Source organism: Dendropsophus ebraccatus, chromosome 12 (assembly GCF_027789765.1).
Source record: "Dendropsophus ebraccatus isolate aDenEbr1 chromosome 12, aDenEbr1.pat, whole genome shotgun sequence".
Taxonomy (NCBI): domain Eukaryota; kingdom Metazoa; phylum Chordata; class Amphibia; order Anura; family Hylidae; genus Dendropsophus; species Dendropsophus ebraccatus.
Genome location: NC_091465.1, coordinates 75,670,540 through 75,683,666, shown reverse-complemented (window position 1 = coordinate 75,683,666; position 13,127 = coordinate 75,670,540). Strand labels below are relative to the sequence as shown.

The 13,127-nt window shown below is 45.8% G+C and overlaps 1 protein-coding gene across 2 annotated transcripts; it reads right to left on the bottom strand.

Moving 5' to 3' along the window:
* Positions 1-303: 303 nt before the first annotated feature.
* LOC138768869 (zinc finger protein 574-like) lies at positions 304-4,765 on the bottom strand. 2 transcript variants are annotated; one of them, XM_069946839.1, is made up of 2 exons: positions 4,697-4,765; positions 304-3,165 (listed from the first exon to the last, which is right to left on the bottom strand). In XM_069946839.1, exon 2 carries the CDS (start codon positions 3,140-3,142, stop codon positions 404-406), a length of 2,739 nt encoding a protein of 912 aa, XP_069802940.1. In that variant the 5' UTR covers positions 3,143-3,165; positions 4,697-4,765; the 3' UTR covers positions 304-403. The 2 variants fall into 2 exon arrangements, with proteins under 2 accessions (XP_069802940.1, XP_069802941.1); XM_069946840.1 differs by lacking the exon at positions 4,697-4,765 and adding an exon at positions 4,250-4,614.
* Positions 4,766-13,127: the final 8,362 nt, after the last annotated feature.

Here is a 13,127-nt window from a genome sequence, read left to right as displayed (position 1 = left end):
CAGTGGGTCTCACTGCTGACACCTGCTCTGAATAGAAGTTATAGCATGGCAGAGATCGAGACAGCATGGTCCTCTCCCTGGCCAGAAACGTATTCCGTCAATATTTTACCATAGGCTAACATTGAGAATATTGACAAACTGCACGGCCAAGGACTGTCTGGAAAACATGGATATCATGTACATGCCAGGGCTGTAGTCTGCCTGTATATAATGCAATGTTGATCACCTACACATGGCACAGCTCTTGCATTCCTGTACCCGGAGTTATGTCAGAGACTCGCAGTAAAGAACTGGGACAACGGATTATAAATCTAGGCCTTTTATATTAGGAATAAATACCATCTATAACATTAACAAAACAGAAAAAAAAACGGCTTCTATATACACTGAACAAAGAATATTTCTATATCGCCACATCTTCCACCTGTAAGTTACTCTCCAGGGCGGCCTGGTAGATTTCGATGGTGTCAGCTAAGGGGAGCGGCTCTACGCTCTCAATGATGGCTATGGTCTCGCCCAGTTCTGTGCACATGATGGTCTGCTGGGGCTGAGCAAGGTTCTCGTGAGTTTTTATATGGCTCCGCAGATTAGAAAGTAACTTGAACCTCTTGCCACAGTCTGGACACAGGTGGGGTCTTTCTTGGGTGTGGATGTGTCTGTGTTCTGCTAGAAGCAAGCGCTGAGCAAAAGACAAGCTACAGTCCTGGCAGTGATACGGTCTATCCCCTGTGTGAATTTGGCGGTGCTCCCTTAATCGAGCGGCCTTCCGAAATATTTTGCCGCAGTCCAAGCAAGGGAATGGCCGCTCCCTCGTGTGCGCTCTCAGATGGAGCCGTAAACTGAAAGACGCCGAAAATGCTTTTCCACAAAAGGTGCACTTGTGGGGTCGGACTCCGGAGTGATACTTCTGGTGCCTTGCCACTTTGCTTTGGCTGCTAAAACATTTGCCACATACAAGGCACTTAAAGGGACGCGGATTGGTGTGAAGGAGAAGATGAAGATTTAGACTGGATTCTGAGTTCAGTACCTTATTACATGTGGGACATACATGCGGCCGCGAGTTTTTACTCCGGCACCTGTGGCCTGAGAGCAGCGATTCGTCCGTGAACACTCCTCCGCATTCCTTGCAGTAGATTGGGGCTTTACCCTGGTGCTCCAGTTGATGTAACTGCATTAATTTTTTCCGCAAGAAAGTCTTGTCACAGTCTGGACACTTGTAGGGCAGGACACCTGTGTGTTTGATCTGGTGCAAGGTAAGTTTGGAAGCTCTGTTAAATTCTAGGCCGCAGACGTTACAGGGGAACGGCCTGGAACCAGTGTGCAAGACGCGGTGCTGCTGCAAATTTGAATTCTGTGTGAACCTGCGGCCGCACACCTCACACTTGTATGGCTTTTCTCCAGTGTGGGTCAGGTGGTGGCGTGTCAGATTGGCATGAGACCCAAAGGCTTTGCCACAAGCTGAACACTTAAAGGGGCGCTCGCCTGTGTGAGTGCGTATGTGGTTCCGCAAATGCACCCGTTTCTTAAAGTGTTTCCCGCACACAGTGCATTTGTGCTTCCTCTCAGTCACATGGACGGCACGTCTGTGCTGCACCATCTTCAGGCCGGTGGGGAATTCTTTGTTGCACTGAGTGCACTTGAAGCTCTCGGTCTGACACTCCGGTGCGGTTTTTGGTCCTTCCGATAAAACATGAGTAGTGAACCCGTTTTCTTTAGATCCGGCATTCTCTACATTGTCTTTCTTATTCTGTAGATTCACAAGAGACACCTCTGGAGGAGGAGATGTTTCCGGAGCAGAAACCACCACTGGAGTCAGCACGGTTGAAATCTGAGGAAAATGACTAAGAGCTAGAGGACTCTCTTGGCTTAAGATGCTGGGCCTATCTGGTCTAGGGACCCGTGTGCCGCTTTTACCGGCATGCGTCCTTCTGTGGTATAAGAATTTTGTCATATTACTGAATGTTTTTCCACAGTGACAGCGATGCAAAGGGTCGGCTGTATGGCTTTTCCGATGCAAGACCAAGGTGATTTCTGTGCCAAAACCTACGCCACAGTCAACGCACAGGTATAACGCCTCCCCGCGATGTACTCTCATGTGCTGCTCCAGAGAGGCCTCTTTCTTAAACACCTTGTAGCAGTTTGGACACTGTAAGGTGCCTTCTACATGCACCCGACGGTGAGACTGTAACCTGCTGGCAGAGGTGAAGAGGCGGTCACACTCCGGGCATGGGTACTCCTCATTCTGATGTTCCTTGCGATGTTTTCGTAGCTCCTCAGCAGTCGCGCACTCCTTTTTACACTCAAGACACTGGTAGACCCTTTGTAGGACCCCAAACCTCTCTCTAGTCAGTTCATCTTTTTCTTCTATCTTCCAATCTTTCCGCAATTTCTCTAGAATACTGGGGGAGGGAGCGGCACTATCGGGGCTTCTGTATAGCAGAGATGCCGAACTTTCTTTCTCGGATTCCACGAAGTGCCGGCCCTGGTGGTCAAGAAACTCCTCGGGTGTGTGAAATACCTGGCTGCACTCTGAGCACTCATACGGATGCATCTCTGCGAGTATCACCTCTCCCTTTTCGGAGGATGTGGGACGACCCACTCTTGGCACGGATTCTGCAGTGTCTTCAGCAGTCGCTACCACAGCTGGCATCTCCACTCCCCATCCATTCAAAGTCCTTTCATCTAAGAGAAGTTGAAGTCCGGATCCAGTCTGAAGGACGACACTTTGTGGGCCTTGATGTCCGTGCTTATCATGTTTCTGGCGGTGTGCAAGCCACAGCTCTGGAGAAACGAAGAGTTCTTTACAGTCAGAGCATTGATAATGTATCTGTCCATTGGCTAGTGAGGGAGAAGCGGCGGCCTGGGGAAACTCCCGCATGTGCATCTCTTGGTGATGGAGCAGTTCTTCCGGGGATAACAGGACTTGGCCACACTCTAAACACTGATACTGGCTTTCTTGTACTAAGCCTTGTAGCTCTCCCAACTGCATGGAAACATCTTGGGACAATGTCGCTTGGATCCCACTTCCAACATGGTTCTGCTGATGAACCAATACGTCTTCCAGAGCGTTGAACAGGAGACCACATTCTGAGCACATATACTGGTGCTGATAGACCACCGGAGCCTGGACGCCCTCTGCCATGACTGCCGATAGTGGTGTGATTGCTATAGGAAGAAAAGAAGAAATCAATGAACAATAGAAAAAGAATATAACTGTATTAATATCAAATTCATCATATCCCCTGTCCTGTGCTGATCCTGAGTTACGTCCTGTATTATATTCCAGAGCTGCACTCACTATTCTGCTGGTGGGGTCACTGTGTACATACATTACTTATCCTGTACTGATCCTGAGTTACATCCTGTATTATACCCCAGAGCTGCACTCACTATTCTGCTGGTGGGGTCACTGTGTACATAAATTACATTACTTATCCTGTGCTGATCCTGAGTTACATCCTGTATTATATTCCAGAGCTGCACTCACTATTCTGCTGGTGGGGTCACTGTGTATATACATTACTTATCCTGTACTGATCCTGAGTTACATCCTGTATTATACCCCAGAGCTGCACTCACTATTTTGCTGGTGGGGTCACTGTGTACATACATTACATTACTTATCCTGTACTGATCCTGAGTTACATCCTGTATTATACCCCAGAGCTGCACTCACTATTCTGCTGGTGGGGTCACTGTGTACATACATTACATTACTGATCCTGAGTTACATTCTACATTATACTTCAGAGCTGCACTCACTATTCTGCTGGTGGGGTCATCGTGTATATACATTACTTATCCTGTACTGGTCCTGAGCTATATCCTGTATTATACTCCAGAGCCGCACTCACTATTCTGCTGGTGGGGTCACTGTATACATACATTACTGATCCTGAGTTATATCCTGTGTTAGGCTATGTTCAAATTCAGTGAGAGACCGTCCGTTCCGTGACCCGGCCGGTCTCTGAAAAGATAATCCTGGTGGGTACTGCAGTACCGGCCGGATGATCTTTAGGGCCGCAGGGTTGTGATGCGGGCGCATCAGTGCATGTCAGTTGTTTGCTGCGCCGCTAAGGGTCCCGACTGGAGCGTAAACTATGTGTGTACACTCCAGCCGGGATCCCATATACAGCATGGTAACGTATATTTTCGTAATGATCGCGGCCGTTGTTTTACGAAAATATACGTTGTGTGAACATAGCCTTACACTGCAGATGTAACTCCCTACAGGTCGGTGTATACATACTAGTAGACGGGTACAGGTATGTGTTGTCTTATTGGGGGTCATACACGCCCCTTATTTTGCAGGTTAGGATCCACTGGTCTAACTGGATAAGGATGCTGGGAATTGTAGTCCACAGGAAAGGCACAAACTGCTCAGTACAATGGCAAAAGTGGAGCAACCAATCAGATTTCAGGTTTCATCCTGAGAGGCCTTGTGGACAATAGAAGCTGTAATCTGATTGGTTGCTGTTACCCTCCCACTAGTTGTGGCAGACGTCTCCCCCGCTGTGTGTACTGAGGGCCCCGGTGTGACAGCCGCTGTGTTATCTCTCGCTGACCCGGGGGTCTCTCTCAGTAAGGCCTCACTCCCGGGCTGGCTGTGATTGACCTCCGTACACCCCGTCCCCTGCCCCTCTCCGCCATATCCAAGTCCATCTCTCCGCCCTCCTCCCGCTATCCCGGCACTTACACACTGAGCCCCACCGTCCCCTCCTCCTCCTCCTCAGCAGCCGTCTCTCCGGGAACCTGCCAGCATCCTCTCTCCTGATTGGCTGAAGATCTTCATCCTATAGGGTTGTGGCGCTGCAGTGTTGAGAATAGAGGCCTTGTGGAATGACGTATACTGCGATCAGGACGAGGCTGAGCAATCCCAGAGTGCTTTTCGGCTACTTACTCTGTTAGCGTACAACTTTACCGTAAAGAATTGTTTTGGGCTAAAGCATTTGGGAAGCTGTAAAGTGAGACTTCTGTCGTACATTGAATAGAAACCTTGTCTATAGTAAAAAGCTAACAAAGCAACTTTTAATGTGTTCCCCAACCTTTCCAGGTTTCAGCTGCATGCTGGGAACACTACTATAAGGGGAATATGTCACTGGTAATTCCTGTATGATAATGCTCCTGACCTTCCATTTGGAGAGTGATGCATGGAGACATAAGGTGCATACACTGTATACACTGTATTAGAGCCCACTGCCCTTTCATGGTTGGATCCATAATGACCCCAGTTTTGGTGTAAATTCACATTATATGGGAAATTCCACTGATCTATCTCACTTAAAGGGGTAATCCGCTCAAATATAACTTTTGATAAGTTGCTGCCTATAGTGAGACTAACAATTCCTTCAATACTTGTTATTATCTATTCAGTCTCCTTCCCCCAGTTCTGAACTGCTGCTTTCTGCTGAAGACACAAAAACTATCTGCAACTTTGTATTGCTGGGAGAGGTTGTTGGGCTGGGGAATACCTTGCTTTGCATCTTAATTTGTCTTTGGGTATCGGAAATTTAGCGGTATGTTTTGCAATTTTGTTACACTGCTAAAACACTAACAGCATACACTGAGGTACATTACAGTGCAAGGGTTAAAGGGTTTTCCCAAGTTTAAAGAGGTTATCCAGCACTACAAAAACATGGCCATTTTTCCCCTTACTGTTGTCTGCAGTTCAGGTGCGGTTTGCAATTAAGCTCCATTTACTTCAATGGAACTTCAAAACCCCACCCAAACTGGAGACAACAGTAGGGGGAAAGTGGCCATGTTTTTGTAGTGCTGGATAACCTCTTTAAACTAACCTGTCCCCTATCCATACCTCCCATCCGTCCCGGACATGTTTTGGGCTCATGTCCCGGGACGGCCCCTATTTGTCCTGCTGTCCTCCAGCCCCTTTCCCCGGCCCAGTCCCAGAGTTCACACCAGCAGCTGCGACTGCTGGGTGCTTGCTAGGGCTCTTTCACTGTGAGCGCTCCTAATGAGCACTCACAGTGACACCTACTGGCCAGGTCTATTTGCAGCTCCCTCCGCCGCCCCCGACACTGACCCTGAAGGGCCACGGAGGAAATGCAGAGGACTTCTGATGCAGACTTCCTGTTCCAGCCCCGCACTCCACTCCTGCTTGGCCCAGATGCGATTTGATGTCCGGAGCCAAGATGGAGACAATAAATACCTGCAATATAATCACCTGTAAGGTCTGCAGAGCCTGTGTACAGCTGAATCTACCGCTATATGGTCACTGCTGATGGAGAGTATTGCTCTTTGTATAGTGGATGTTATGTAATAATGGTATGGTGGGTATAAGTCCCTACGTGGTGGAGATCTGGTGATATTTGTTTTTTATGTAATGGTAATAGGGGATGCGGCTATGAGGGCGTGGCTATAAGGCGTGGCTTTAGAGGTATGTCCCTCTTTTCCCCCAGCAAAAGTTGGGAGGTATGCCTATCCATTCATACAGAACGAATGAAGCTTCCGGAGAGAGCTGAATACAGCACTTGGTTCTTTCCGGTGGATCCATAGAGAATGAATAGAGCTGCGGGTCACGTACCATAGCCGTGGCTGTATTCAAAACAAAGGAGCTGGGGCTGATTGGGGAGATTGGTGGTGGGGGGGGGGGAGGGAGTACAGAGGTTGTACCCCCTGTGATCTCTTACTTGTCACCTATCCTGTGGATAGTTTTAAGTTGGAAAACCTCTTTAACGTTACTGCTGTGTCCTTGCTACAACCAGTGGTCACATGAAAGTAAGATGCTTTGGTCACATTCTTCTCTCGCCCAATGAGAGCAGTCCCTAGTCCAGCATCTTATCGACCTGGAAAGTAATGGAATTAACCGTATGGGCCATTATTCGTGCAGAACGATCTGAAAACTTAGTGGAATCTGTCATGATGACCTGCCGCAGTCCTGAAGAGCATTGCAAGTTCACCACTAGAGAGGTTTCTCTAATAAGTTTTCCATTCAGTGTAGATTTGGCGACATGATCGATATAGTCAACAGTGCTAGGGTGTCTGACTCATCTTTTTCTATGATAGATTTACTATACAAAGATTATCCTAGTCTTCTCTAAAAACCCACAGGTCATCCAATGGTCTGTTACAGAATTATACGGGTCGATGTTTAGGAGCAGGTGAGCGCTGACCTATCAGATGCTCTTTGTTCCCTGCTCGCTGCCGGCGCCATTACACATGCTGATAGCAAGCGGGTAAGAGCAGCCACGGAGGGCTCATAGGAGCCTAGAGGAGATAGCAGCGGTCTGATGCCACCCCTCCTATTACACGGGGCAACGGCCAGCAGACCACCATTGTTGTTTATAAATTTTTCAACATGTTGAAAGACAATCGGCTGATCGTTGAATTTTAACAGTAGCTATTACACCAGACGATTATTGTAATAGGGCCTTTAGGCTATGTTTACACAACATCGAATTTTTTTTAGACCTAATGATCAGTATCATTATTTGCGGCTGTAATTATCAAAAGACAATTGTTTTGGTGACGGGGCGATGGAGAGGAGCAAATTCCTATTTCATGGAGCGATGGCAGCAGATTGCTGCTATATGAGTCGTTTTTCTTCCAACAAAATGAAAAACAAACGACTACAATCATCAGCCGACATCGTTCATGTCAGCTGATTGTTGTGTTCTATTACAGAAGATGATTATTGTCTGTAACAGTTGATAATCGTTTCGTGTGATAGGGCCTTTAGGATTTGTTCAATTGTGGGTGGTCTGTCCCATTACGTGTGTGTGTCCCTAGTTACCTGTTTCTAGAAGCATCTGACTCCGGGCAAATCTTGGGAACTGGCAGATGATTGGATCAGCTGTTTGAGAAGGAACCCCGGTGTAACAGGCCAGAGTATACCCCCAGCCCAGACTATACCCGGGGTTAAAATGGCCTAGGCTAGATTATTCCCTGGGTATATTTTGGCCTAGGCTATTTTATACCCCGGGGTATATTTCGGCCTACGCCAATTCATACCCACTCAGGCCATTTTATACCCCCATGAAATCATCAGCAGTGAGTGATAGATACAAGAAATACTTCATTTTTCAACATTTTTTGGGGGATTCGGCTTTGTCTGCTGAGTTAAGTGAGAAGCCGCTGATGGAAATCTTAAAAATCTAAACACATAGGAGGAGATTTATCAAACATGGTGTTAAGTGAAACTGGCTCAGTTGCCACTAGAAACCAATTCACCTTTCATTTTCCAAAGAGACTGTGAGGAATGAAAGGTGGAATCTGATTGGTTGCCTCCCCCATAGGCCCCGTTCACACTGAGCAAGAACGTCGGAATCTAGTTTTCATTAGATTTGTCAAGTGCAAATTTACATTTTTTTGCGCATAATCCTACCCTAGCATAGCTTTGTAGTCAAGCTGTTTTAGACTGGGTTCACTCTGTGTTATTGCAGTCCATTTTTTTCCCATTAGTTTTTTGCAAAATGGATGAGAAAAAAGGAAGCGTTTGTGTGCCTCTATTTTGATAAGTTTTTCCATTAATCAGTTTTTCCATTCCATAATAAAAAACGGATAAAAATGCATCCTTTTTTAGCGTACACAAATGCTGTGGTTGACCACATTTTTGTGTAAATTAAAAAAAGATGTGTTTTGATCCTTTTTTTAATCAATTTTTTCTTTACAAAAAAGAATTGAAAAAAAAACAGAATGCAAAAAACGCATAAATTGTGCAATAAATTTTGCAAGATGTATCAAAGCACTTGCGTCTAATGATTTTTGCGCAACAACCGTAAAATTTTGCACAGCCCATATAAACCTCCACCTGCTTAAATAGTGCAGATCATGCAGTGATGGGACAGCGCCACCTACTGTCAGCTCAATGTAAGCACTGCACTGTATATCCCAACCAGAGGAAGCAGCTGTGTGAAGCAGCTGTGTGTAAAGAAAAAAAAATCTGCACACTTTTCAACAAATTAGAGCTGAAGTGAAAAAAAAACAGTGAAGTGATATTATTAAGACCTGGAGGGATATATTCTGGCCTAAGCTATGTTACAACCCCTGGTATAGAATATATCCCCTGGGGTATACTGTAGCCTGGGTCAGAACTGAGAAAAACAGTGACATGATAACTTGGAGGTATATAGTCTGGCGGGGTATATTGTGGCCTGGGCCAGACTGTCCCCAGGTTTATAGCATAGCCTAGGCTATATTACACCCCTGGGTATGAAAATATATGCCCTGGGGTATACTGTTGCCTGGGCCAGGGGTGAGAAAACCAGTGAAGTAATAACATTATGGCTCGGAGAGATATAGCATGGCCTAGGCTCTTTTACACCCCCAGGTGTAGGGTTTATCCCCCGGGGTATACTGTGGCCTGGTTCGACATTAGATGGATATATTCTGGCCTGGATTGGTATACTCTGGTCTAGGCTATGTTACACCCCAGGGTAAAGTTTTATCTAGGCTATTTTACACACCGGGTAGAGTTTGGCCTAGGCTATTTTATACCCCGGGGTATACTCTGTCCTAGGCCATTTTATACCCCAGGGTATAGTTTGGTCTAGGCTATTTTATACCCCGGGGTATACTCTGGCCTAGGCCATTTTATACCCGAGTATAATTTGGACGGGGGTTAATCTGGCCTGCTACACTGGCACTAAAATGGAACACTTCCTAATTAGTTGGGAGCCCAAGAGTGGTAATCTGGATTTGAACTTAAAGGGCTTGGCCACTTTATAGTAACATTGCTCAGTGTATAGTATTAGTAACTGTACTCACTGTATATACTGACAGCAGCTCCCTGTGTACTCACTGTATATACTGACAGCAGTTCCCTGTGTACCTCATAGAGCTAAAATCAGACTCCCCTCCTCCAGGCTGTGCTGCCCTACTCTTCCTGTCCATAAGATGACCGACATGGAGGAGCATGTGACCGTGCCCCACCCCCCAGTCTCCACCACTGAGCCTATATATGTCTATGGAGGACACAGGGGGCGGGGCATGGTCACATGCTCCTCCATGTCGGCCATCTTGTGGACAGAAGCAAAACAGAGCAGGGCAGCCCAGCCTGGTGAAGGGGAGTCTGATTTTAGCTCTATGAGGTACACAGGGAGCTGCTGTCAGTATATACAGTGACTACACTTACCAATACTGTACACTGACCTGTTTTACTGTAAAGTGGCCAACCCCTTTAAGAAGCTCTGCTACTGCTCTCAGCTCAGTCGCCGTAGATTGTCTGAGGAAGAGGTTCCCGCCGTCCCTCCTGTTTTCAAGGACTGTGAATGCTATTGTCGCAAAACTTGTAGTGGGGTGTAGTCTGGGAAAACATGATTTTTTGGCAGTGCCCATGTTATGGTTGTGTTATTGTTAATACTATGCATTTATTTCCACTTGTCTGTATGGAACTAACCCTTATGAAGTACCACGACCATAACATTATTCACTTTAATGGTGTGTTTACACAGACAGATTTATCTGACAGATTTTTGAAGCCAAAGCCAGGAATGGATTTGAAAAGAGGCGAAATCTCAGTCTTTCCTTTATGACCTGTTCTCTGTTTATACTCTGTTCCTGACTTTGGCTGCAAAAATCTGTCTGTGTAAACACACCATTAGGGTAAGTTCACACGTACCGGATCCGAAGCAGATTTTCTGCTGCGGATCTGCAGCAGATTTCATCTAAATAACTGAACACAGCATCAAATCTGCACCATCAAATCTGCTGTGGATCCTGCATGTGTGAACGCACCCTTAGGGTACAATCACACACACCGTATACGCAGCGTATTTACTGCTGCGATACGCAGCAAATACGCAGCAGATTAGATCTAAATAACTGAACACAGCATCAAATCTGCACCATCAAATCTGCTGCGTATTTGCTGCGTATACGGTGTGTGTGTTTGTACCCTTATGGTATCAGCAGGTTAGATGATAAAGATAAGGCTTTGTCTCTTACCTTCATCCTCTGTGCCATTCTGGTGCAGATAGTTGTTTTCTCTGACCGGATCATCGCTATGGTGGCGGGAAGTGCTCCTAACAGTCTCACCAGACCATGGAGTTAACTACTAAGTGCACAGGAACGGAGCTGAGGATGAAGGTAAGAGACATACCTTTATCCTCGGCATCGTCTGCGCAATAGGGACATATTAGCAGGTTAGATTTGTCTAAGGTGTCTGTGTGTTATTTTTAGTGTTAAGGGCTGGGGTTTGCAATTCCGTGGGTATTGTATTTTGAATCTGGTCTCAAGTTACGATAGTCCAGAAAGGACCATTGTATGTTCAGAATATTGTGGCCTGAGACCACCAAAAAGTGGGTTGTATTAAAGCAATCTAAGTTATCATTATCACTCCGAGGTTTGCACTTACATCTAGAAAGTGACAGCGATGGGCAGTGATTGAAGGAGGACGTGTGGCGGTGGGAGGGTGGAGTCCTGCAGCACAGGTGTAAATTGTGGTGACTGATGTGTGAATTCGGGAAGTTTTTAGTAAAGTGTAAGTTAGGCCTGAAGATGAGCAGAGATTCCTCATTAGAGCAGATGGATTTCCCGCTGCTTCCTCCTTACCTGTCTACAGCGGGAGGTCGTGCATTGTAAAGCTGGTGGATGCAATACTTGGCGCCTGCTGGGTCATAGCTATTTCCAGGGCAAGACTCAGCAGATCACTGTTACTTATTCAAGTGTGCATATAACCTGCAGGTATTCCTGTATTCCCCTTATGTCCCACAACTCTGCCAGTTACTTCACATGTGCTTTCAGCTATAGAAAATGAATCTCTTGTGTCTATTAGTCGATTGTTATAGACGTCTGCAAACTGTGGATCTCCAGCTGTTGGGAAACTACAACTCTCAGCATGCCGTGACAGTCTACAGCATCAAAGAATGAACAAGGCTAGGTTAACACAGCCTTTTTTGGCCTCCATGATGCAGTTTTATTTTTTTTTCATCCTCACATTTTGAAAACTATAATTGTTTTAAAAAAGTCATTGATTTCAAGGGGTAGTTCACCTAAAAAAAATGTCTTTAAAATCGACTAGTCCCAGCTAGTGCCAGAGATATGTAATTTACTTCTATTAAAGATCTTGAGTCTTCCAGTACTTATCAGCTGCTGTATGTCCTGCAGGAAGTAGTGTATTCTTTCCAGTCTGCTTTCTGCTGCCATGCCAGAGGTTTTCTATGGGTATTTGCTACTGCTCTGGAAAGTTCCTGACATGGACAGAGGTGGCAGCAGAGAGCACTATGTAAAATGGAATGAATACACCACTTCCTGCAGGACATACAGCAGCTGATAAGTACTGGAAGACTTGAGGTTTTTAGTAATTTAGAAATCTGTATAACATTTTGCCACCAGTTGATTTGAAAATATTCTTTTTCCACCAAGGTAACCCTTTAAATCATGTGATTTTCTTCACCTTATTGAATATAAATGGCCTCTGCTGACACTTCTGTACATGTCAGGAACTGTCCAGAGCAGTAGCAAATCACCACAGACCCCCCCCCCCCCCCCCCCAAGAATACACTACTTCCTGCAGAACACAGCAGCTGATAAGTACTGAAAGACTTTTTTAAGAGAAGTAAATTACAAATCTCTGGCTCTTTCTGGCACCAATTGAGTTGAAATATTTTTTTTTTTTGTGAAGTACGTCTTTAATTACTACAGCAGCTTTGGAAAATTTTAAAGCAAATCTCTATCGCCCAAAAACCATCACCACCACTCGCCTCTTCTCAATCCATGCCTTGCCCAAGGGTCTATAGGTCTCCTGGGACAAGTGTTCAGTTAAAAAAAACTTCTTTTATTCACGCTGCATGGTGCTGTGTTGAAAGGGGCATCCTTGCCCTAGGCCTGCAGCACCTCTCTCTATCCCTGGGCTTCATGTTCTGTAGGCCTAGGCCATAGATGCTCTAGGCCCCGTCCCTTTGACATGGCACCGTGCCAAGTTTTTAAACTGAACACCGCCACTAGGAAACAGATAGACCCCTGGACCAAGCATGTGTGGTGTCCCACCACGGGTGTTACTAGTATGTTACACCTCTCGCAAAAGCCTGTACTTTAAGTAACTGTGGTAATGAAGTAGTACCTAAGTTTTGCCACAAGATGTCGCTATTGCATGTAACTGTACTTGTATTTTGCACAGCTGCAGGTAACTAAAGGGTTATTGTTTGTTATAATCTGTACACCAAGAGGAC